This window comes from Lissotriton helveticus, chromosome 12 (genome assembly GCF_964261635.1).
Source record: "Lissotriton helveticus chromosome 12, aLisHel1.1, whole genome shotgun sequence".
In the NCBI taxonomy this organism is placed as follows: Eukaryota; Metazoa; Chordata; class Amphibia; order Caudata; family Salamandridae; genus Lissotriton; species Lissotriton helveticus.
This window is the reverse complement of record NC_136073.1, coordinates 842442800-842468651: the sequence shown is the minus strand read 5'-3', so window position 1 is coordinate 842468651 and position 25852 is coordinate 842442800. Positions and strand designations below refer to the sequence as shown.

The 25852-nt window shown below is 46.4% G+C and overlaps 1 protein-coding gene across 1 annotated transcript in view; it reads right to left on the bottom strand.

Moving 5' to 3' along the window:
* Positions 1 to 14540: 14540 nt before the first annotated feature.
* Positions 14541 to 25852, bottom strand: part of REXO1 (RNA exonuclease 1 homolog) — a 195590-nt gene continuing 184278 nt past the window's right edge. The window contains exon 16 of the mRNA XM_078669900.1: positions 14541 to 20097. Coding sequence (XP_078526026.1) covers positions 20009 to 20097 — 89 coding nt within the window. The 3' untranslated portion in view covers positions 14541 to 20008. The remainder of the gene's footprint in view (positions 20098 to 25852) is intronic.

Genomic DNA, 25852 nt, shown 5'->3' with positions numbered 1-25852 from the left:
TATACTATTTTTATAAGTGATTTTATGTCTGGAATGTATGTACTTTTATGATATGCAATATATCGAATAAAGTAATTTCGATTCGTACTTTTTTGGTGTGTTGCACATCAACTAGTATACACACAAGATCGCTTCTCTTCCCATTGGCTCCTCACACACACTTGCCCTCACGGCCAAGCTCAGAGTACAGAAGCAGGGACTGCCCAATAATGAGCATACTTATACTGGCGGAAAACAGACCACGCCGAGGAGAATTCTTGCGAAAGAAAACAGAAGGAAAAGAAAACGGCCAGGTCAAGACCGCCCAGTGTATCGGCAGGCCCCGCGATGCAATCAAAGGAATACTACAAAAACAGACTTTCAATGTGGTTTTGGTGTTGCATGAGTTTTAATAGGAAAGCAAACCCGTTATAACCATTCTTGTAGGTCTGGCTAGACATCACAGCCGGCAGCTAGACGTATTATAGTCAATCCTTTCAAATGTGTATTGAATGGACTTTCGATCCATGCTATTGGGTATTTGGTGTATAGTTCCACCTCCCAGGAAATGCTTCCACTGTAATAGGTGAGGGACTATTTTATGAGAGTGACAAACAGCATGAGGGTTACCTCCCATAGGAATTCTATACAGAAAGCAATCCTACTTCGACAACTGGTTGATAAAAGCACCACCGGTATTTCAAGTGTCCAAGGTCACAGAGGCTTGCCTAAAGTTGTTTCACAAACTAGGTCTCCTTGTGAATTATCAAAGATCATCAACTCCTCCATCCAAGAAGATACTGTTCCTGGGCGGCAACACTTGATACTGTCCAAGACAAAGACTTTCTATCCCAAGACAGACAACGAAGGCTCTAGGAACTGGTTCTTGAACTTAAAAAGAAAATCTGTGCGCTCTGTTCAGTTATCTTCTGGGCATCATGTCCTCAGCAAACAATAGGATCCCTCTTACACACCTGCAACAGCTACAAAAACAACAGATTCAAACAAAAGAATCGTTCAATGGCCTGTGATCTTCAAACAGGTAGGATGAACGCTCTAGCCTGGTGGTCCCAGACCTCCCACCTGTCAGAGGACCTCAAATACCTCACTCTATAGTGACTACGGATGCCTACTTGGAGAGCTGGGGGCGGTCATCTACAGAACCTACAAATTCAAGGAAATTGGTGTCCGCTCCAAAAAAGAATACATATCACTCGCCTGGAGCTCAAAGTCATCTAACTCAGTTTCCAAGCTTTCCTGCAAACGATAGAGGCTTCGGTGTTTGCGTGAACAATACCACCTGATTGCAATGAAACAGTCTCCACAAATGGAAGTTTGATCAGTCGACGCTAAATGTGATCTTCAAATTCTGGGGCAAACTGGCTCCAGATCTCTTTGCAACAAACGAAACCCGCAAATGGCAATTCTATGCACGTTGGCATCTACATTCAAGATCGTGAGGGGGAATGCCTTTCAACAGATGGTCTGTGATCTATGCTTACCCTCCCCCACGCCCCAATACCTTTGGTACCAAAGGTTCTCGGAAAGAGGAGCTGTTTCGTTCATCCAGATAGCTCCCAGGTGGCCCATACATCATTTGTTCACAGAACTTCTCCTGCTATCAGAATACAACCACATTCACCTTCCAACATCCCGTAAACTTTTTAAGATGAACAAAGGCTAGGTCTTTCATCCTGGCCCGACTTCTCTCCTCTTAGGCCCATGGCTCCTAAATTCCTTGAATTGAAAGATCTCAATGTTCCTCAGGTCTGTAGATGTATTCTTTCCAAGTCAAGGCGGAAGCCATAATAAAGACATGTAAACCGTAATGAAAATGTTGCTGCTATGGCGCTAGAAATGAAACCTACATCCCCTACTATCATATTCTAGCAGATAACTACCCTATCCCTTCTCGCTAGCGCAGTTACGATTGTTACATATATCTGTTAAGGTACGGCTTGCAGCAATATCAAGATATAGATGCTCATCACATTTTCTCTCTCTCTCTGCTTGCAGAATCATCAAACAGATCATGAAATAATTATTCAGAAGTGTTTTCCTCCAGTAAGGGGTCCTTCCCGGACTGGCATCTGAACATAGTTCTAGCTCAGCTTATGAAAGGTTTATTCAAACCCATTCACAGAGCACACCTCACATTTCTCACATGGAAGGTCACCATGTTACTAGCACTTATTCCAATCCGGAGGGTAGAGGAGATACAGGATTTCTCAACTCAAGAACTTTCTTGCACCTCAGCAATTTAATACCTCTCAGAACCAATCCAAAGATTTATTCCTTAGCTTCCTTTGGATTTTGCCTCAATGAACCTATAATATTTCAGACTTCCTTCCAGAATTCAACACCACCAGCAGCAAGGTCTATTCATACGCTAGGTATCAAATGATGTCTAAAATTCTACTTGCATCACGTTAAACAACTCATGAGAATTAGCCAAATGTTGGACTCAGATGGACACACTCGTAAGGGTGCTCCAGTCACGATGGCAACACTCGTAAGGGTGCTCCAGTCACGATGGCAACCATCGCTTGATGAATTGTAGCTGCCAGCCAGTTCTTCCACTCGAAGGCTAGCAAGCCCCTCGCAGCGAAAAACAGGGTGCATTCAACTAGGTTAATTTCCAACTCAAATGCTTTGTTTGCGGACGTGCACCTGGAGAAGATCTGTCGTGCTGCGACTTGGTAGAGTGTGCATATAATTCATGCAGCATTACCTGGAATCGACAGTGCAGTGATTGGACAGGTTTTTACCACATCGCTTATTTCAATAAGGGAAGCCTCTTTTGGCTTCCAGGTGTTTGCTTATGTATTTATGCAAATTGTAATGTACAATATATACATTTGTATATCAAATTAAATGGCATATGAATATTAAGTATATATTTTCTACCCACCATCTGCTATTTGGGCTAATACTATAAGATACATAAATAATGTAACTGCTTGCTATTCTTATTCAAGTGTGTGAATCTATGAAAGACCCATTTCTGGAGAAGAAAATAAGTTACTTACCTGTAACTGCAGTTCTCCAGTATTAGTACCTCTCATAGAGTAAAACACACAAGGTGATGGTCGGAATGTTGCACATTGGCAAAACATTCACCCCCAGTCCCAGATCTGGGTTTAATCCATCGTTATTTTGCTCACCACGCCACCCCAGTTCAGACATGGCCATATGCAAATCAGTCTTCACCCTGTGCCTCATGGGAACAGTCCAGCCCGAACTGCCAAGCCGTGTCTTCCCTGGACCGGAATGAAGCATCCTGGGACCAGTTTCTGGCTATCAGCGTCTTCAGCCAGGATAGCTTGACTCCAGTGGCGCAGTGAGCACGGGACCCACGTCTGGGCATACCCTTCCCACATAGGGTGAACAGCAAAACACACAAGGTGATGGACGGAATGTTGCACATTGACAAAATATTCACCCTCAGTCACAGATCTGGGTTTAATCCATTGTTATTTTGCTCACCATGCCACCCCAGTTCAGACATGGTCATATGCAAATCAGACTTTACCCTGTGCCTCATGGGAACAGTCCAGCCCGAACTGCCAAGCCATGTCTTCCCTGGACCGGAATCAAGAATCCTGGGACCGGTTTTTGGCTATCAGCTATCTGAACTGGGGTGGCGTGGTGAGCAAAATAACAATGGATTAAACCCACATCTGTGACTGGGGGTGAAAGTTCTGCCAATGTGCAGCATTCTGTCCATCAACTTGTGTGTTTTGCTGTTCGCCCTATGTGGGAAGGGTATGCCCAGATGTGGGATCCGTGCTCACTACACCACTGGAGTCAAGCTATCCCGGCTGATGACAGCTGATAGCCAGAAAACGGTCCTAGGATGCTTGATTCCGGTCCAGGGAAGACATGGTTTGGCAGTTCGGGCTGGACTGTTCCCATGAGGCACAGGGTCAAGACTGATTTGCATATGGCCATGTCTGAACTGGGGTGGCGTGGTGAGCAAAATAACGATGGATTAAACCCAGATCTGTGACTGGGGGTGAATGTTTTGCCAATGTGCAACATTCCATCCATCAACTTGTGTGTTTCACCTCTCATAGAGTAACATGCGAACCACCCTCCTCTCCCCAGCTCCCCTTTTAGCTCGGGATTACTTCCACTTGTGCTTGTAAAACGGAGGGACTCAGCCACGTTTGGGATGTTCTAAAGGGTGCTCACCTGTTTATAGTTCAAGTTTGATCCTTCTTTTAAAAAGGACATAGATAGGCTATTAAACTCACCTTTTCATTGCCATTTGAGCCTATGATAGTGATACATACTGCTTTATTATGGTACCGTGGGACTCCCACAGTGACAGGGAATGATTCAAGCATTTACATCTATGAAAGATACCAATACTGGAGAACTGCATTTACAGGTAAGTAACTTTTTTTATCCCATTCATTGGGAACTGGTTCCACTCTGTGGTGGATAGTCTTACTCAGCTGGTGTGAATCCCACACTTTTGCTTTTAGACTGGATGGGTGAGAATTTCACTTCTTGGAGCACGCCGTCAATGAGCTCATTGACCCTAACACCGTTGTAGAGCAAGAATTTTTCATCTAGAACATTGCAAATCTTACTCCGGGGGTCTCTCAGTCTTGAAATCTGACAAGATCTTGATTGGGACAGAGTGGGCAGATGTTCACCCGAGGAGCAAGACAAAATTAAGCTATTTAGTGACCAAGCAACTTCAATCTAAATTCGCTTGGGTTCCCATACAGAGGGAAGGTGGCCTAGTTACATGGGTGACGTTTTTCCAGTGGAGAAGGTACAAAACTGCTCTGTTTACAGTTCTTCCCCCATCTGGTGTAGCAGTGGACAAAAAAAACAATGGACAGGAATGCGAACAACTCCCACTGGACCAGACTTTCACAAGCATTACACACAAGAACTTGTTTTAATGTTATACCCATAGTGCAGTTAGTTGGTCAGATGCAGATCTTATGCTTAAAAGGACACAAAATGTAAGCTGCACCTCATTGATGAGGCCCAACAAGGCTAATCTGGGTTTGGTTGCATTCACATTCTGAGGAGACCTGACACAGTTTTGTTTAGACTCTTCCCAATGGTGCAGGACCAATGCTAACTTGCATCTGGTTGCTTTCCATTTTGAGTTGGGAATTAACAAGGAAAATGGTGGCTGGAATGCAGCCAGAGACATAGCAGGCTGCAGAGAATTTTGCAAGCAACCCCCCAACCTTTTGTCTTGCTTTTAAAACACTTTAATGGCTTCATGATATCTACAATCAAAAATCACAGTTTCTGGGAAGAATTTAAGAATAGGCCCTCCTTGCCACAGAGGTGAACACAGATTAAAAAAAAATACTAACTCTTAGTAAACACTTAAGGTTTTTCGTTTTACATTTTGAACTCAGACCACCGGCCTTAGCCAGAAAAAGGTAAATGGATGACAAAAAAGTGAACAGGAAAAAAATGAAAATAGCCCAATTGAGGAAACCCTTCTCTGGGGTAAAAACTAAAAATGGACAACGAAAAAAAAAAGGGGGGGGGGGGGGGTCGGACAGAGCCAATAGAACTCAACCAGAGAAAAGAAGGAAAGTTAGTATGCACAGGCCTAATTTTTCACTAACTTTTGCACTAGTTCCTCCACATGGTCAGGGAGGTTTGGAATAGTTGTTTCTGCTTCGCTTGAATGAATTCATCTGCAATGTTCATCAACCATCTTGTGAGTTTTTAACATCATACCAAGATATGTTGAAAGTCAAATGAGTTTAAGACTTAAGTTTTTAGGGATGAAGAACTGATTTTTGTCTCATTGGTCTTAGGCCATGCCCTTTGCTTGTAACAATCGCACTTGGATTAAAAAGAAGGGGTGCCGATTGGGAACATCGTTTATGGGGGCAGGTTTGTAAGCTCCGACTCTTGGGCTCTGAAACTCATTTAGAGCAGAAATCAGAATTTATTAATTTGTATTTATTTATTTATTGAGTTTTATATAGCGCTGGCTAGACCCATAGGTATCAGAGCGCTTTACATGAGGATCAGTAAATTACAGGTTACAAGTTACATTTGTTACAAAGCATAATCAAACATAGGGATTTGTAAGGGTCCAATAACTACTACCCTCTGGGAGAGGTGTGGCGCAGCAGCCAGAGCAGCTGACTCTGTAACAAAAGGCTCACGGTTCGATCGCAGGTGGCAGTTTAGCTCAACTTCATTGGACTCCAGGCAATAGCTCACTTTATCTCCCAGCGCCTGGATACTTTAAAGGGTGATAAGTTTGCGTTTTACATGTATGGATTATCATTTTAGCTGACTGAGTTGTAGGACAACATTTTCTAGCTTAGTCTTTATTCAAGAGACAACAGTTTAACAATTTGCCCCCGCCAACTATAGACCAGGGCCAATTTACAATTCAATTGATTAATATCCAGTTCTCTCCTTGCCAACGGGAAACACCAGAGATTACTTGTGTCACAACCAACATTGATGTTATCTTTATTTCCTAACATTCACCTGCAGTCTGGCTGTGATCTGTGCACAACATGCAGGTCCTGCTGTTTATGGTCTTGCGTCAAACAGATTATTCTTTCAAACTACTGATTTTTTTTATTTTTTTTAAAGAGGTGTTAAACTGTGGGCATTTGGCACACACGGCTTACTTAGGTTGTGCACTTTAGTCTCGGTTCCCCTCACTTTCTTCTCTGCAGAACACTTCCTTTCCTTCGGCATTGCTCTACATGTGTTTAGCCCAAAGTGAGCTCATTTTTCAGCACAATTAACAATTTTCTATGATGAGCACAATTGTTTTTTTGCCTGGTCTGGCTTTTAGCAGATGCTGAATTTGGGTTCTGCTACATCATCTTTCCCTTTCGTTGCCAATGGGTTTGTTGCTCACAGTTAACAGCATGATCCCTGATCTCCAGGGTTCGTCCTTTGATTAGTATAGTTGTGTCTTGGTCACAAGCAGCACTTCAGGAATGAAGGGACAGCCTTGCCCACAAATGCAGTGTGACACGTGGAGGGGCTATCATCAGGGCTCATTGCTGGGGGCAATTAAGGAACTTGTGGACAAGGTGGTCAGTGGTTATCTAGGCAGAATAGTGCAAGGGAACTTGGAGCAGCCCTAGCAAGCGGCTAACATTCTGTGAGACTCATCTATGGAACATGTAGTGTGGACTCCATTATGTTGACAGTCAGTTCAGGGATTGATGGGACATTACAAATTCTTTGTCAATGACCTTAATATCTGATCCTTTCTATTAACAACCGGCATCCTCCTTGGTACGCTTACTCAACATTGACTTGAAGATTCACCACCATAGCTGGGATCTCTCTGGGTTAAAGTCTTGGCCTCTGATTTCTCCTCTGGAATTACTCACAAGGCAACGTCTATCAGTGTTAGCAAACAGTCTTCAAACTCATAAGCAAAGTGCAGTAGGTAGATTCAGGAGGTGCATGGGAACTTTTAACAGCTTACACAAACCTCCGAGTTTATATGCCTTAAGAACTCTGAGAGCATCGTAGGAATATTTTGGAGCGCTCAACTCTCAGAGCTGAAGCAATTTTCTCTTTACTTGCTGTACCTCTGACCCAATAGAAAACGAAACGTTCTCTCCAGGTGTGCCCCTGCCTAGATTACGGATTGTACAAGATACTATGTTGGAGCAGACTTTCATAAAAGCATTATCTAAGCAGTGGAAATCCTGATTGAAGGCCTCCAATGCTGCTCACTTAGTTGTGTCTCACTTAAACACCTATTTTGTTTAGCTGGGCTAATTACTTTTATGTTCTTATTGCTATAATTTAAACAAAAAAACCCGGGGGCGTTTGAAATTAATAATCATGATAAGTAACTATATTTCTGATGGGTCCACTCTACAGATTCCTCACCTCACAAACCTTACCAGGGGAAACATTTGTAACACCTCGGTCTTAACCACGAGTGTTGCGACTTTTCAAGCTAAACCACACTTGCCTTTACCACGCAGATGCGTGGTTAAAGCAATGCGCATTCTAGCTGCTGGACGGAAGCAGGAAGGCCTTGCAGGAAGAGATCCTTAGTGAGGTAAGTTGGGCTGGGGGGAAGAACTTGTAGGCAGCAGTATCCATCAGAACTAGAGAATGTATAATGAAGCAATGCACTGGAGCACTAGGCAGACCCAGTGAGTCTGTCATGTGCAAGTTGCATGTGGCTGCATGCTAGGAGGCTGCATTTCCTCGTGGCTCCCCCCTGCGATATCCCTTTCTGGCCCGATTTAGCGCACTCTCACCCCGGTTTTGCGTGAACCGGAGCAGGGTGGAGTGCAGGAGTATCTGGAGCGTGGTGTGGGGCCCTGCCGACCTGTGGACTCTCAGCAGTGCAAAGGGACAGTCCGAGGCCTGCTGCAGCAAAATGGCGGCTGTGTGAGGGGGGATGCTGGGGCGGCTGTGACTGGGGCCCACGGGAGCTCTTGCCGCTGTGGAATCGCTGCAGCCAGGTTCTGGCTGGCCAGGCGAGGCCTGGGGTGCTGTGCTGAGGAGCCTCACGTGCGTGGGAGTCCAGGAGAGTGGCTAGAAGCCAGTGAGGGTCCCGCGGCGGGGATCGCGAAACTCGAGGCCCGGGCGTCTGGGCCTTCCAGCTTGGCCCCGACCTGCGGCTCCGGTGTGCCCCCGGACAGCAGGCGGGGGCTGAGCCCTGTGGTACGCCCCCGGGACCGAGGCCGGGGGCAGTGTGCTGGCAAGAGACGACGTGAGCAGCGGTGACAGGGCTGCAGCGATGGCGTCTGGAGAGGTGATTGCGCCCTGCTGGGATTGGCGCAAAAATAGACGCCGCGGCTTCTGGGCCTGTAGGCCGCAAACGGAGACGGCCGAGGACCGGTGGAGGGGCCAGCGGTGGCATCTGGCCACGGGGAGCATTGGTGCACCTGGCGTTATGGAGCGGTCAGGGGGGCCGCCAGCGGAACTGCATCCCAACTCTACTGCACGCCCTGTAGGTTTGGGGGCTCTGAGAAGGCCGGCCTTTAGTAGCTGTGGACTGGGGCTGGGACCGGGACTCCGGTTGGGGGTCGAGCGGAGGCGGCGGCGGCCTTGGCCCTGGTCTGCACTGAGGTCCTCTGGTCTCTGGGAGGCCCGCTTCCCTCCACGAGTGATGTACCCCCCCATAGAGACGTTTGGCCCATACACTACCACCCCGGGGAGGCCCGAAGACCGGAGTGGGGGTCCTGGGGGTCTGCAGTGGCTGCTTCTGAAGTGTTGCGGGGGTCGGTGGCCGGAGTTTCCCAGGGTAGAGCGGAGCAGTGGACGCAGGGGTGGCACCTCGCCCCCAATACAGCATCTGTCGAATATTCTTCTACACGGAATATAGAGTAGGCTTCAGTGCCCAGGGACCCATAGTAAGGTGGCGGTTGGTGCGGGGATCAGCAGTGCTCCTGCAAGAGCACAGGGGTCCAGCCCTACAGCCACAGCACCACCGGAGCTATATTCAGCTGAGAGGGTCCTGAAACAGCGCGGTCCTCCGCACTATTTGCTCACCGCGCCGAGGGTGAGTCATTGCTACCACGAGAAAGAAGGGGGAACGCTCCCTCAAGGACATGCTCATTAAATCGCCCACTACAGGGGATGCCAGTGGGGTGTCTCCGCCTACTGCCCGGCCGCCGCAGGTTCCGGGGCCTACCGAAAACCAAGTGATGAGGGAGTTTCTAGAGACACTGTTCAATTCTCTCCGGGAGGATTTTGACTCACTGAAGGAAGACGTAGTGGGCGAAGTAAGAGACATTCGTAGGGATGTGGATGGACTGGGTGAGGGGGTCGTCACAGTCAAGGAGAGCGCACACTCCAACTCTGAGGACATCGAGGCCTTGCAACAGGAAATCCCCCGCCTAAAGGACCAGCAATTGGACCTTCAAGCACACGTCAAGGACCTAGAAAACAGGTCTCGGCGCAACAACATCCACGTCAGAGGTGTCCCATCCAGGGAAGAAGGTCCCGACATGGTGAGCTACCGACAAGGCCTCTTTCAGGACATTTTAGGCGAAGCTGCAGACTTCGAAATAGGCATCGATAGGGCACATCGGGTTGGCCTGATCAAACGGGCGCCCGCTTATGTGGCGACAACTCAAAGCAGCCAGAGCTCAGTTGGCTAGTTTGGATCTTGACCGGGCGGAATATGCCACCCTCCGGCTCAAACACTCCTATTAAATCGACGGTGACAGGACGGGGAAGCTTCTTGCCAGCAAGCTTAGGGCGCGAACGGAGCGTTCCAGGGTTGCGGCCGTTCATTCCTCAGATGGGGTTAAGGTTGAAGGAGACGAGCAGATTGCAGAAGCTTTTCAGGCGTTCTACACCTCACTGTACAGCAGGGACCCCACCGTTGATGGCGCCGGGGAGGAATATCTTGGCCGAGCCGCTACTACGGCTCTCAATGCTTTGAGGGCTGCGGCGCTGGACGCTCCCATTAGGGTGGAAGAGGTGATCAGCGCGATAGCGCAATTCAAGCCGTTGAAGTCTCCGGGCCCACATGGGTTCTCCGCAGGTTTTTATAAGACCTTTTGCCAAACCTTGGCACCCATGCTGACGCGCTTGTTCAACTCTTTTAGGCGGCCTGGGTCGATTCCGGCGGAAATGCTGGAAGCTGACGTTGTCGTTCTTCCTAAGCCCGGGAAGGATCCCACCCAATGCGTGGCTTATAGGCCCATCTCCCTCCTGAATCTCGATCTGAAAATATTCACGGGTGTTCTAGCAGCTAGATTGGGCCCGCGCCTTCCAAGGAATAATTGAACCTGATCAGTCGGGCTTTATTCCTAACAGGCAAAGCAGCGATAACACCAAGAGAATCCTGCATCTCATTGATAAAGCCCATTATATGGGCTTGGACGCCCTATTGCTCTCGATCGATGCTGAGAAACATTTGATCGAGTGGATTGGGGGTTCTTGCATAAAACATTGGCACATTTCGGTGTGGGAGAGCACTTCCGAGCTTGGGTGGCGAGTTGTTACGACAGGCCCAGGGCAACGATCCAGGTTAATGGATTTTGCTCCAAACCTTTTGAGATACGGCGGGGCACAAGACAGGGGTGCCCCCTTTCCCCCCCTGCTCTTTGCGTTGTATGTCGAACCCCTAGCGCAGCGCATTAGATACCACCCTCAAATATCTGGCATCCCTTTCGGGGGGGGGGGGGAGAACAGCACACAGTCCGCTTATACGCGACAATATCTTGGCGACGCTCACCTCTCCCCGGCAGTCTGTCCCTGCTTTTCTAGGAGAGCTTGAAGATTTTGTCAGGGTATCGGGGTTCAAGGTCAACGTGGGGAAATCTATGCTCCTACCCCTGGGCCTCCATGAGGGCACCCCGGCGGATGCCTTTCAGGAGATGGGGGGGGGGGGTTGAGGATCCAGGGAGAAATCCCCTAACTGGGAATTACATTAACCCAGTCTACTAGCTTCACGCTCACCCGTAACTACACTAAGCTCAACCTTCAGGTGACCACCGCGCTGCAGCGCTGAAGAACGTACCCCCTGTCGCTGTTGGGTAGGGTGGCTGCGGTAAAAATGTCCATCCTGCCTAAGGTACTGTATGTCTTTCAAACATTGCCGGCCACACCTCCCCTACATTACATCCGGGTGCTACAGTCTGAGATTCACAAATCGTCCCAGTGTGGAACCATATAAGGACGAGGAGATAAAATACAGTGCGGCTGAACTTACGAACCAACACGCTTTGGATTTTTTGTTATAAATTGGGTCCTACTGACCAGTATTATTTCACTATTTGTTCCCCAACCCACACCATTCCTTGCACCACAATTCCCCCCCCCCCCCCCCCCCCGGGGCACTGTTGTTTTTGGTCAATTTTCAAATTATTGAACCTATATATAACTACATTAAAACGTGTATCTAATATTGTGTCTTGATTCTATGTGATTGGTTAACATTGAATCTCAATTCTTTTTCTTCTAACTTCTGTTCCTAAATTTAAAGTATTTTCTCTCCTCGTCCTTATATGGTTCCACACTGGGACCATTTGTAAATGTACCTTATATAACCCAGGTCCCAGTGACTTTTTTTGGGTGTATCCCCCTTTTCTGTACTACAGTCTGAGATTCAGCATTTTATATGGTGCGGAAAACGACCGAGGCTGCGCCGTGAATGGACCTATCGTCCTCCTGCTGAGGGTGGCCTCGGGATCCCTCATCTCTTGACATATTATCGAACTGCCCAGCTCCACTTCCTAGTAGAATAGAGCAAACTGTGTCTCTTTCAGGACAGGGCTATGGCCCGCCTACCCCTGTGGAAGGCTCCTTTCCTGAAACCAGCCGATCGCCCCTTGCATATACAGAGATCTCCGATCAACGCTGAAGGTGTGGGACTCGGTCGCCTTGCAATGAAACCTCACGTCCTTCCCCTCGCCTCTTACTCCTCTTTTTGATAACCACGACTTTCCTCCGGGTGCCGACGCACGAGCTTTCCCTCAGTGGCAGGTATCGCCCTGCCGATCGGCAGGTCATCTATTTGATCTTCAGGGCTTTATTTCCTAATCGGATCTGCCTGATTGGTATGAAATTAAGGACCCCAAACGATTTCAATATTTTCAGATCCGTCATTGGCTGCTCCATCCCGATGTGCGCCCCTGGGTCAGCCGTAAACTTACGACCTTCGAGAAATGGCTCCTGTCCAAGCACTCTGATCGTAAAATGATCTCTGAACTGTACCCTATGCTGCTTCCACTGGCATCGCAGGAGAAGTCAGCGGGTCAACGCCGTTGGGAAACAGAACTAGGCCGTAGTGTATCGCTAAAGGAATGGCACCCGATCTATTATAGGGCTCATCACACGGCACGTAATGTGGGGAGTAGGGAAGTGGCGGTAAAGGTAGCCACTTACTGGCATCTGACACCAGCCCGCCTGCATCAAATCAATCCGGCCCGTAGTTCCGAGTATTGGAGGGGATGTGGGGAAATAGGTACTTTGACTCACCTACTGTGGGAATGTAGGGAGGTGCAGGAGTTCTGGGACACAGTTCTCCCAGATGTGGATGCCTCCTTTGAAACAGATTCCCCACTTCCCAGCTTACACCCTTCTTGGACTGCCTAACGCCATCACCATCCCACTCAAGTCTATACGGGGGAAACAAATGGGGATAGCCCTAGGTGCAGCTGTTCATCATATCTTATCTCTCTGGGGCTCCAAGACTAGGCCCTCTCATACGGGGTGGTTGCATAAGCTATGGTACGTTATCAGCATGGAGCGTATGCAGGCCTCCCTTACGGCCTCGATAGCCTCCTTTCAGGAGATGTGGCACCCAATCATCTCGCTGTTGGCGCAAGAATTTAATGAAGTGACTTGCCCTAAGTATCTGCGGTTGCTGCGACTCACAGAGGCTCAGACTCCTGCAGAAAGGTCACCGGATGGGTAATCCATTGTACATCCATGGCGCAAGGCACATCGGTTCTGGGTTCTGGGGTGGGGGAGGGGGGTGTTGGGTTGGGACTAGGGAGGGCGGGGTGTGAGGGGTGGTGGGTTGGGGACGGTACGGGGGAAGACATGCCCCTTGGTGGCTAATGCACCACTGGAATACATGGTGTAGCACGGTTACAATGAATTTTTTACAACGCACTACCATTACATCGCAACTTTTACCACGCAAACCATTACAACGCAATGCGCTGGGGGGCGCTCTAGGATAGGGAATGTATTTAATATACTATCCAACACCTTCCCTGCTATCCACGGGGACTGGAGTTGGAATAGTAAATTAAATAATTCACTATCCAGCGCCTAAAAGCATTATGCGTTGTAATGGACTGCGTGGTAAAAACCGCGTTGTAAAGGCATGCGTGGTAAAAGCATGCGTTGTAGTGACACCAATCCGAAAACATAGACCGGGGGCAGGTACTCCACTTCTGTCCTGGGCGATTGCTGGTGGGATATCGAATACAAATGCCGGGGCTATATGCGGTGGTTCTTTAATCTGCCTGTTGGACTCTGTTGGGGCCAGGGGGTGTCTTTCCCTGTTGTACTGTACCGTTATCTACTTGCATTCATAAAATCAATAAATAAAGTTATCAAAAAAAAAAAGGACGGAGTGGGGACAGTCAGAGGATGGATCGGAAAACCAACGGCATGTCCCTCTCCTGCAGGCCAAGGAATGTGAGAAAGGTTAGATTGCCACATTACAAAACCCATTCTTAGGAAGGTTTTAGCACACGGCTATACTTTGCATACATCACATTTACAATGACCGGCAACAAATATTCAGTAGCCACTTACATGGACAAGTTTTTTCAAGATCAATCCAAATAGGAGAAACTTCTACCCTAACTCCTATATCCATGGCACAATTCTCTGTCGGGGAGGGCTTTTTGGCAAGCAGCTGGGCGACTGGAATCCTAAGACCCCATTTCCTTGTATTTAACATGCACATTCAAATTAGGCATGCAACTGGCCCAGGTAAAAATAGAAGTTCAGCCTAATACTCCGTGGTTTGTCGACACCCATCTCTTGGCAATAAAGCATGGTTTGTTTCATCAGTCATGCTATATACCACATAACATACTATTGTTGGAATAGTACACACAACATGTTTAAACATTTCACACAGACAATTAACGTTTACCAACTTTTAATTAAAAAAATTACAAAAAAGAACGTTATATTTATATACAAAAGACCTACATTTGTTAAACTCTAATTATAAGTGTACATACATTATTTTACAGTGCTACACCTTTTAACTCGTATTTTGATCTGTGAAAAGTTGTAGAGCCTTCTTAAACCAAGTTGCCCTCAATTCCACTGTGACAGGACAGCAGTAGCGTCCAAGGTATCCTTAGTTGAGACTGGAGTCATATTTGATGTTCTCAGCTCTTCAGAATGGAGGAGAGAAGGCAACGTTTTATGGAGCAAATGCACAGGATAGGGAAATGTCTGGTAAAACGGAAGTTGTGTTCTCTGGCAAAAATCCGGTCTGAAACATTAGTCCATCCAAAAACAGATTGAAATGTATGTTGGTTGGTGCAGATGCATCTGAACAAGTAGAAAAATAACAAGAATGTAATGCATGTGTGCAAATGCAGTTGGCAGCTAGGACCACTGCTCCAATGTCACTATTGCGCTGCATAATGTTAAGAAACTGAGAAGCAAAATTACTGCTTATCTTGTAACTTCAGAAGAACCACTCAGGTCTCACTGACTAATCTGTCTACATTGATGGTCCTTCCTCTCCCCACCTCCCTCATGTCCAAGCCCTTCCTTGTGCGCCATAGTTCTAAACAATCCTCTTATTTTTACAGCTTCTGAATATACCATCACAGCCTGGCTCTTCTTCAGAATAATTTAAGGATTGATGGACATCTTAATGACCGGTTTCTCCACAGTGTACAGGAGCACAGTGCATTTTTTCAGTGGAACTTAAATACCATTTTACTCAACAGATTGAAGCGGACAGCAGCAGCATTTTTATAACACTGCAACAGCAACGATGCAGGTGTCTCAATTGGAGAACTGGTGGTACCAGGACCCATATCAACTGACGTTTTATCAAACCCAGTCAAACTGCGGGGCTAGCATCTCCTCCGCCCAACTAGTCTTGTACTTCTCCCAAAAACAGCTCTTCTGCAGTAAGATCCTGATAATGTTCATTGAAACTTCTATGAAGTCTGAACATTTACAGTTTTATTCACGGGGGGGCTGGGATAGGTGGAAGATTCGCACTAAACACAGTTTAGTTTATGCATCCTCATTAGTATTTAAAATGCACTTATAAGGAAAAAAAAAAAAAAAGACTGTCCGGCACAGAAAACTAGAGTTTGAAGGACAGCTGTCTTTTGGGACTTTGACCAAGCATGTGGGCAAGGCACATTTTACATATTCTGCAGGTACTTTACATGGTGAGAAAGAAGAACTGCACTACCCGGAAAACATGGCTAACTTGTCAACAAAAGTGCTCATGGTTGGAGCTATTTTTTCTGCCTGGGATCTCAAGTCAGCAGTTATGTTGTACCAGCACACAACCTTAAGGAACAGCATGCATGCAAAGTTCTTCAAGATCGTGCAGAATATTCAATTACAGCCTAACATGACTTAGATGATCCCCAACTTCCCCAAAAGCATGGATTACCAATGAGTCTCTGCACACCATACAAAGGTGGATGACCCACAGTCAAGTAGTGAAGTTTGTGGGGTTGTTGAGAAACATTTCCTCGGTGGAGTATAGTCTCCTGCATAAGGGCTGCTATGACGTCTGATGAGAACAGTCTTAATACTGCAAAGGCCACATTTCTGTAATAAATTTCCTTTAAATCTGAATTACCCACATATACCCAAGGCGTCCGGCAAAGTCACTCTCAAATGTTTGCGGTTTACTTTTTCCTTGCTTAACGATGCCCACCTTTGCAGTGTTTTTATACAGTTGCCTGATGTCATAGGAACTATGTACCATGCCAATTTTTAGTTGAAGTTTTCAACAACCTAAAATCTAGATCTAACCCACATTTTTGGGATATCTACAAACTAAAAGTTTCAAGCAGACTGAACACATGTAGCACTATTGTGGCTATCCACAATACCTGGAATCGATCTGACTCTTGAATATACACTGCGCTCACTCCCGCTTAATGCTTCGGGATTTGGGAACAACCAACGAAAAGCTCAATGTAAAAACTATTAAAACTTCAACTTCTGATATTCTGGGGAAGCCACATGGAACCTGAATCTAACTATCAGTGTAAGACCACACAGTATAATTAGCTCAATACCAGATCCACGGTTTTCTTTGGTGCCTTTTTCCTTACTGCACACCATCTTATTTTTGTTGAGACAATTGCTTTAATTGTTTTCAAGGCTCAGTGAGCCTTCATGGTAAGGGGAATATAGGATCGACTATAGCCAACTGAAGTTCTAACATATAGGAGTTTTGTAACAAAGACGAAAACAAGTCAAAGTCTTAATGTGTCAAAAAGTCTGTGCATTCTACTTGTTTCTATAGAAACACAACCTGTACTATAGCCTGAAGAAACCGAACAGCTAAAATCAGAACCAACACATGTTCTATTTCTGTTTTCTGTTCAATCGTTCTACCCAAGTATAGAACAAAGCCCAATAATGAACGGATGGACTGGAGGCAGATGATCTTAAGTGTATGTTGCACCTCCACAGATGCTAGACTATGTACGTTTTTGATTTCTCATGCCTACAACTGTGAAAATATTTTACAAACCTGGAAACAGAAATACCCATGCAGTGTAAAACTAAACTACTCAACAGAAGATATGAGGCAGCTAATGACGGTTTAGTACAAATATTTGCCATTCTGAAGGTTTTGCAGATTTAGATTAATAGATTACAACCTATGTCTATATCTTTAGGGCTACTTTGAAGATCAAAAACATGCATTAAGCAGTGCACGCAGTGCAGCATAATCGCAATAGCCCCCTACCATCCTCAGATCAATGGCAATGTTAGGGCATTGCTATAAGAAGTCCGTCCAGCATTTATTGGATGAACACCTGATTGCACAGCTTCTGCAAGGGAAGCTTTGGTTGTAGAGCTGTCTGCCTACAGGTCACCCTAATTACTGTCCACTTGTATAAGGGACAACGCACATCTAACATATGCCCTCTCAGGAAGTGAACTGGTGCTTATACTTTATTCAATTAACTTGGTTGACTGAGAGCAGAAAGTACATTTAGTGCAAGGAAAAATAGCTTGACATTTTGAATTCACAATCTGCTTCTCCCCACGTGCAGACGCCCCTGAATTTACCCAATATTTTACTTTTGGGAGAATCGTACATTTTAAAGGAGTGTAGAACACTCACAAGAAAAATCTGGGGGAGGGTAGTAAATTAAATCCTAATAGTGTGCAAAGACAGCTTGTTCCTTTTTGGGAGCAGAAAAGACTACTTTACCTGGAGCAGGGTACTCATGGCAGAGCTCCAAACATGCATCAACGTGACCGTAGTGCTTCATGAACTACTACACAGGGGAAAGAGACGTGGCAAGGGGCAGATTGTGTCTAGTAGTAAGAGGTACTTTCTATTTAGGAGCTGTTGTATACTAAAAAAAACAAAAAACAATACGCATGCTGAAGCTGCAAACTAAAACATCTGCAGGAACCAACAGTTCAATAAAATAACATTCGGTGGAGAAAGTCTACCACGGGCAGAAAAAAAGCTACAATGTTCTAAAACATCCTTCATCTTACAGTATTTGTGGGTTTGGCAGATTTTACATCGCCCATATATAAGGCACTAGTAAAAACTTGTCCCTATCAGGCTGAAATGGAAACAGCCGTCTAACCCTGCTGCCTGAGAGTTTAACTGAGAGAAACCCATCGCAGCACTTAACTTTCAGCAATCTAAACATTTCAAGGACGGCGTGTTAACCGATTGCTAATACAGGATAATGTTTAGGCAATTATGCATTTCCTCATTTGTCCAGAATATTACCCTTGTGACACTGGACTCCCTGTCCAAGGAACACTCAGATTTCCTTAGCACGCCCAATGTGGCACCTCCTCCCAGAACAGTGGCCACGTCCTAGCCTTGGCGGTTGCAGAAGTCAACACTGTGTACTACTATAAAACATGTTGCCCCCTGCAACTGAAGACTACATCATCTCTGATAGCTGGGAATACTGATCTATCCACAGAACAATGCAGCTCCTCAACCAGTAGCTTTGGAGCGACCTCATTAGCAGCGATGTCAATGATAGACGAACTGGACCTTGATCCCATGTGCCTCGTTTTTGGTACTGCCTGGTATGTGTGATGCTGACATGCTCAACAGAATATCTCAAATACGGCAATATTCTGTAGCCACTGAGCACCCACTCCGTGTGCATATCGAGATTTGGGTGAAATAAACCAGCTCCAATTAAACTTCCAAACTGCAACGAAAACCCAGAGATAAGAGTATTTTCCAACATTTCATACTGGGAAAATACCTTCCTGCCCAAAATTTGAGATTTCGCTGAACTAAAAACAAGCAACATCTTTTAGCAGACAATCCTTTTCTCCATTATCGCGTTAGATAAAATGTGAACGCATTGTCTTTCCTAAGGATTGTAACATATTTTCTAACAATCCTGCCCTCCCTTACCCTCGGCTATCAGAAATTTTTGTTTCTTCCGTACGCTCCATGAAACAGCAACAGAATTCTCAAGTCTGCCGTGCTTGCCCATCTGACGAAAACATTTTTGCATTTGGTTTTCATTTACTATAGTGGCCAGCAGTGGGCACAATGTGGATAAAAAACATTTGCAAAAATTTCTAATTGTACTTTACCCAGGTTCTCTTGGCATTACCAAGGTAGTCACTGACCACATAAAAAGAATCACCATCGTCCTTCTAACAAGTGCTGCGTTCAAGCCTGTCATGTGCATAACAAATAGTACCCTGTCTTTAAACAAGGGATAAACTTGCATGTCCAGGTCATGGGTTTGGACAACCCAAGTCCCAAATTTCCAAAATGGAACAAACCTCATTAGACCAATCATAGTAAATGCAGATGGCTAGTAAGTAATGCATGTGATTCCAACCCTGGTCTTTAATGCACAAAAATAATCTACTCCTGGTATCTTAGATGAGGGTAAATAATGTGCGAGAAAGAGGATGTCACATATAGCTGCTCTGGCTAAAACGGACAAACCATTCTCTTGGTCAACATCTGCACCAGGATCCTTGCCTCTTCTCAGCAGAGGACTGTACCTTTGGCTTTCCGCTGTCACTAAGAGGGGCAAGATATCTCCTAGGCCTGCCTACTGCACATGAACAAGGAGAGGTTCACACCTTAATTGCCCATTGCAAGGAGGACTAACACTCTAGGTGTTTACCTCTCCGTCAGACACAGAGCACTACCTGGGTCATGTCTGCACCAGAACAAGCAGCACCAACATCCCTCACCAACCCCAGCCACTGCAGATGTTGGAATTTAGGACAGTCTCTGGGAAACACTAAGCAATGTGTGCTGAGTTTCTATGAGGTGAATAGCAACCTCCCTCCATATTTATTACACGGCTTCCTGGACGAGAGGGAGTGTTAACAGCAGAGAGCACGAGAGAGATGGCACAAGTAGTCATCGTTTCACTTTTGCATCTTCTTTGATCTTCCAGAGCATCAGTTCCATGCAAGAGCAGGCATCTTCGCTCGAATCATGCCCATCCACTGTTGGAATAAACAAATCACAGCAAAAGATTTATTAGTGAGTCTTCAGGAATAGATTCTGAACAGTGTCTAACACAAACAAGCATTTGCAAAGCAATAGGTCTCGCATTAGGAAAGTTTGAGCTATTGGTATTGTATATGATAATTTTTTTAATTTATGTGTTGGTTTTGAAAATAGCTAAATTAATAGCTTTGTCATTTACAATGCCAATACTTTTAACTTTCGCAAACGTGACACCTATAGCATTTGTAATGCAATATGTGTTGTATTTACATGACTTAGATGTATTAATGTTACAAATAACCATTGCTTTTATTTTTTTAATAACTAATACCTAAATAAAAGTTATTGTTATTTATAATGGCAATAGCTTAAACTTTTGTAAATAACTTTTGGGAAGATTATGTTCAGTGTATTTTATTGTGATGAAAATCCAAGAACATAAGTGAAATATTAACATCTTTTTGTGACATTTGTACTAAAGATGGAAACATTGAGAGAACATATTAGAACCAGTTGTTGAATGGTTGCACAGAGTGATGCTGTGGCCTTCAGTGGTGCCGAGCGATGCTTTGGCCTTCAGTGGTGCCGAGCGATGCTGTGGCCTTCAGTGGTGCTGAGCGATGCTGTGGCCTTCAGTGGTGCTGAGTGATGCTGGGGCCTTCAGTGGTGCTGAGTGATGCTGGGGCCTTCAGTGGTGCTGAGTGGTGCTGGGGCCTTCAGTGGCGTTGAGTGGTGCTGTGGCGTTGAGTGGTGCTGTGGCGTTGAGCGGTGCTGTGGCGTTGAGCGGTGCTGTGGCGTTGAGCGGTGCTGTGGCGTTGAGCGGTGCTGTGGCGTTGAGCGGTGCTGTGGCGTTGAGCGGTGCTGTGGCGTTGAGCGGTGCTGTGGCGTTGAGCGGTGCTGTGGCGTTGAGCGGTGCTGTGGCGTTGAGCGGTGCTGTGGCGTTGAGCGGTGCTGTGGCGTTGAGCGGTGCTGTGGCGTTGAGTGGACTTTGATTTGTTGAGTGCGGTGTTGAAGGTAAGAGACAAACCATTTGTGTGTCATACCATTTAGGCCGAATCTATCTCTAAGAACATCAAGTAGAGCAGAGTGATTAACAGTATCAAACGCTGCGGAGAGATCTAAGAGGATCAGAAGGCTAGATTCGCCATTGTCGAGTGAGTGGTGAGTGGTGTCGTCTACAATGTTGAGCATGGCGGTTTCCATACTGCATCCTTTCCTAAAGCCAGATTGGAAGGGGTCAAGTAACTTAAAGTGTTCAATGTGTCTGTCTAGTTGGAGGAGGACACATTTTTCCAGGGCTTTAGAGAGAAGAGGAAGGTTGGAGATGGGACGGAGATTGTTGAGGTCATTTGGGTCCGCCAGTGGATTTTTGATAATGGGGGTGATTTGTCCAAGTTGCAAGGAAGAGGGGACACAGCCGGTGGCAAGGGAGGTGTTGATAATCGCGGTCCAGGAAGGGGTGATGATGTGTTTGAGGTTTTGGACAAGATTGGAGGGGATTGGGTCTTTGGTGTGGGAGGAAGGCTTAAGTTTGGTGATGATGTTGAAGACGTCTCTTTCAGTGACTGGCTGGAAATTAAGCCATTCGGCATTATTTTTAAGGAGAGAGTTAGGTAGCTTGGGGTCCAGGAGAATGTGGGGCAGGGAAGGGAGAGGGAGATCAGAGTTACGGTGGGTAATAGTGGGAGTAAGGGGAGTTATGATGGAGGGGGGGTAATAAGAGATGTCAGGAGTGGTGGTAGGGATCACAGTAGGGAGAAAGGATTGCTCAATCTTTTTAATTTTGTCAGAGAAAAAGAGCTATTTCCTCACATCTAGTCGTCGAGGCAGGTGGGACAGGGGGAACAGAAGCAGTTTGATTGCGTACGATGTTGAAAAGTTCTCTAGGCCTGTTCTTAGCTCGATCTAGTTGAGTCCCGAAGAAGGAAGCTTTTTGTCTCCAGATGTGTTTTTTGTATGACGACCTAGCAAGTCTGAGGCGGGTAAGGTTGGAAGGGGAGGGGTGCTGTCGCCATGATCTCTCCGTCTGTCTGAGTGTGCGTCTTTCCTTATTTAGCTCTGTGTTAAACCAAGATTTTGAAGGGATATTTCTTTGGTTTTTGAGTTTGAGCGGGGCTAGTATGTCAAGGGTATCAATGACAGCTTTGTTATAGTGTTCGGTCAGCTCGTTCCCATTAAGGGAGGGAGGGATGGCGAGAAGTTGGGCATGGAGGTTAGATTCAAGTACGCCGGGAGGAATGTGGTTAAGATTTCTGGTCAGTTTCATGGGTTTAATAGTTTTGGTGGGCGGGGGAAAGGTATGAGTAGTTATGGAGAACAGGATGAGGTGATGGTTGTACCAGTCTATGGGAATGATGTTAGATAGGAGGGCTAGATCCTTGCTGGTAATGATAGCGTCAAGGATGGCTCCTTTGGCATGGGTTGGTGCTTGACAGATTTGATTGAGTTCATTTATTTCGAGAAGGTTAGAGAGGAGGGAGATTGAGGGATCTTTGGTATCATTCCAGTGGAGGTTAAGATCTCCCAGGAAGATGTTTTTAGAAGTGGAAATTGAGGATTGGGTAAGCAGGTTAGATAGCTCGTCAATGAATGGGTGGGGATTTCCAGGAGGATTATATATATTGTGAAGGCGGATGGGGTTGGAGCCCTGTATTTTGAGTTCAGCTACAAGGTATTCAAAGGAGGAGAGTTCGGCGTTATTGATAAGGGAGAGCTGTAGTTCGTCTTTGAAGAGGATAGCTACCCCCCCGCCTATCCTGATGGGTCTATCTTTCCTAAGGATGGAGTAACCCGGGGGTACGAGGAGGTCAGGAATGCTTGCAGAGTGGACATTTAGCCAGGTTTCAGTAAGAAACGCGATGTCAATGGATTCACTAAGGATGGTTTCAGAGATTTCTGTGGCATGTCGGGCCGCGGAGCGACAGTTAACCAGCATGCAGGCGAGGGGTTTGGGAGTAGGTTTGGGAGAGGGGAGGGTGTGGATGGTGGTGCGATGAGGAGGGGGCCTGGGTGAGGCCGGTGAGCGGGAGTACGACTCACCCCCAGTATAATGGGGATGTTTGGAAAGGGGGGAGGCGTATACACGGTGTATCAGCAGGGAGGATAGGAGTTAAGAAGGTCAGAGACCTCCCCAGGGGAAAGGGAGCAAGAGGTGCGGAGTGGTCTCCGCGCTCGGCACAGCAGGGGAGTTGTTTTCCACGGTTTGGAGGTGGGAGGGTTTAAAAGATCAGTGCTAGCAATGTTTCTTCGGGCAGGGAGGTCGCTGGATTTGAGGTTGTAGAAATCGTTCCTGAGTCGAGAGAGATCTCTCGTTAGAGTGGCGAGGTAATGTTCGATGTTGCGAAGGGAGTGTGAGAGAGGAGTGTGGGGGGAAGTAGGGTGTGGGGGGGAGGAGGACAAGGGGGGTTCAGATTTGGCAGTAGATGGTGGTCTTTTCTGGGGGGGGCAGTGAGCAGGTACACGCGGGAGGCCTGTTCTGAGGAGGAGATGAGCGGAGACTGGCAGGAGAGCAGGGAGCCACTTTGAAGTTGGCTTGGTCACTGGGTGTTTTCTTGGTGCGCCAGATTCTTTCTAGTCGTTTGCAAATTCATTTAATTCAGGAGTAAAGCAGCTGGTGCGTTTGGAGGGTCTGCTTGTTTTGTGGGTTAGAGAGGTGCGACTGTCAGTGCAGTTAGTGATGCAGGTGTTGAAATTTGGTTGGCCACCTGGAGGTCGGCATAGGTTTCCAGGGGGTTTTGAGGGTGTTGGTCCATGCATTTTCTGTTACCTTGAAAAGACTGTTTATGGAGGCAAAAATTGTACGTTTAGGTGAGAAAAAAGTATTGACCAAATCTCATGTCAAATCGCAGCTAAAAAAGAAAATATCTGATAAGAGATATCTAGCCGCAGATTCCTTAACTTTGAATTCTCTCCAGGCCCCAGTCAGTTTGTTTTTGGCCTCCTCAAGGCCTTTAGCATCTGGAACAGTGTACTGATGCCTTTGGGATTTAAAACGTACAAGACCTGTACGTGGCAGATGTCAGCGACGGATCCGCATACCATTTTTATGTGGTGCTTGGAACAGCAGCACGAATGAGGAGTGCACCACCTGTCAGAGGCTGAAGCCCAAGTCGTTAGGGGAACGTCGGATGAAGTTGCTGTTGGCTCAGCTGTCCTGTTCAGCAACCAAGTAGTGTTGATTACCCTTCTGTTCTGAGGCTCCTGCTCACAGCAAGTCGAGGAGTCGTTCCCGTGGACGCCGCTCGTCGAGGAGCCATTCCAGTGGTGTAGCTCGAAGTCAGGTAAATCGCACTGGAAGGGTTCAAAGTAACAGAGGCTCTCGGCCTCGAGAAGTTGTGACACTGGTGGCAGTTCCAGGGAGGACCCGGCTTGGCAGTTCAGGCTGGACTGTTCCCATAAGGGACAGGGTCAAGAAGTATTTGCATATGGCTGTGTCTAAACTGGGGTGGCATGGTGAGCAAAAGAACAATAGATTTAACCCAGATCTTTTGAGTGGGGGTGAATGTATGATTTATTCAGCATTCCGTCCATCTTTTGTTTGCGTGGCACTTTTCTCAGTTATAATGCAAGCAGGTCAACGAAGAAATCATCCTTACCGTGCACAGCCCCTCCTGATAAGGAGGGCCACAGACTAGACAACATTGGGAAGAGCTTCTAAGCCATGGCGGCTACTTCGATTAGAGCCTCCTACACGCTGGACATTCTTGGGCGATAAGACAGACAAGTGGTCTGACATTCATTACTCGTGGAGCATCTCCCAGAGGATAATAAAAAAAAAAAAGATATTAAAAAAAAAGAAGTCCAGGAAATCCTCATGGAAGGGGCAAGGGTCTCTTCAGAGATCATAGATGTGGCAATGAACATTTCTTCCACTGCCTTTAGGCAAATGGCAGGGGCAGCAGTATTGCATTGCCAAGGATGGCTGAAAGCAACGTCATTTCTACCAGAGGTGCAAATCAAGCTCCTCAATATGCCTTTTTATGGGCAGAACCTGTTTGGAAAACATGTGGATGATGCTTTGCAGTCCATAAAATCGGACACCTAGACTACTCGTTTATTAGGCACTTTACAGCAGAGGCACTTTGAGTCCTTTTGGGGCAGAAGCCAATTTAATACTTGGCCACAATTCCAACAGAGATATCAACCCAACTTACAGCACGGTTTTCAAGCCTAGTACTCAGCGCATCAATCCTACAGGCCAATGGCACAATCCACCTACTCTAGCTAATCAGTAAGTCACCGTCCTCCAGCTGGAGAAAAGACCCGGGATACTTCCAGAAGACAATGATATGACACAGGCTCCTGTCAACTAAGTCACACTATAATTCGGAAATCTCCTTTCCAAATTCTTCAATCACTGGAAGCTCATCTCTTTCGACAGATGAGTGTTGGACGTGATACAACATGGTCACACCCTGGAATTTGTTTACAAGCCTCCCAATCTCCCTCCCTGCAAAACATTACATCGTTATCTTTCCATTTTAAAGAAGGACATTTAATTGTTTCTATCCAAGGGCACACTAGAGGAAGTCCTGTTCAATCAGCACAACATGGGATTCTATGCCAACTCCTTCCTCATCAAAAAGAGGTCAGGAAAGTGGATGGAGGTGATGAATCGGAGGCTCTTAAACAACTTCATCAAACAGCCCTTCAGGATATTATTTCTGCAGGAGATTCTACAACTGGTGGACTCAGGGGACTGCATATCCTCCCTAGTTCTGCTGGTCGCATATTTCTACATTCCAAAACATC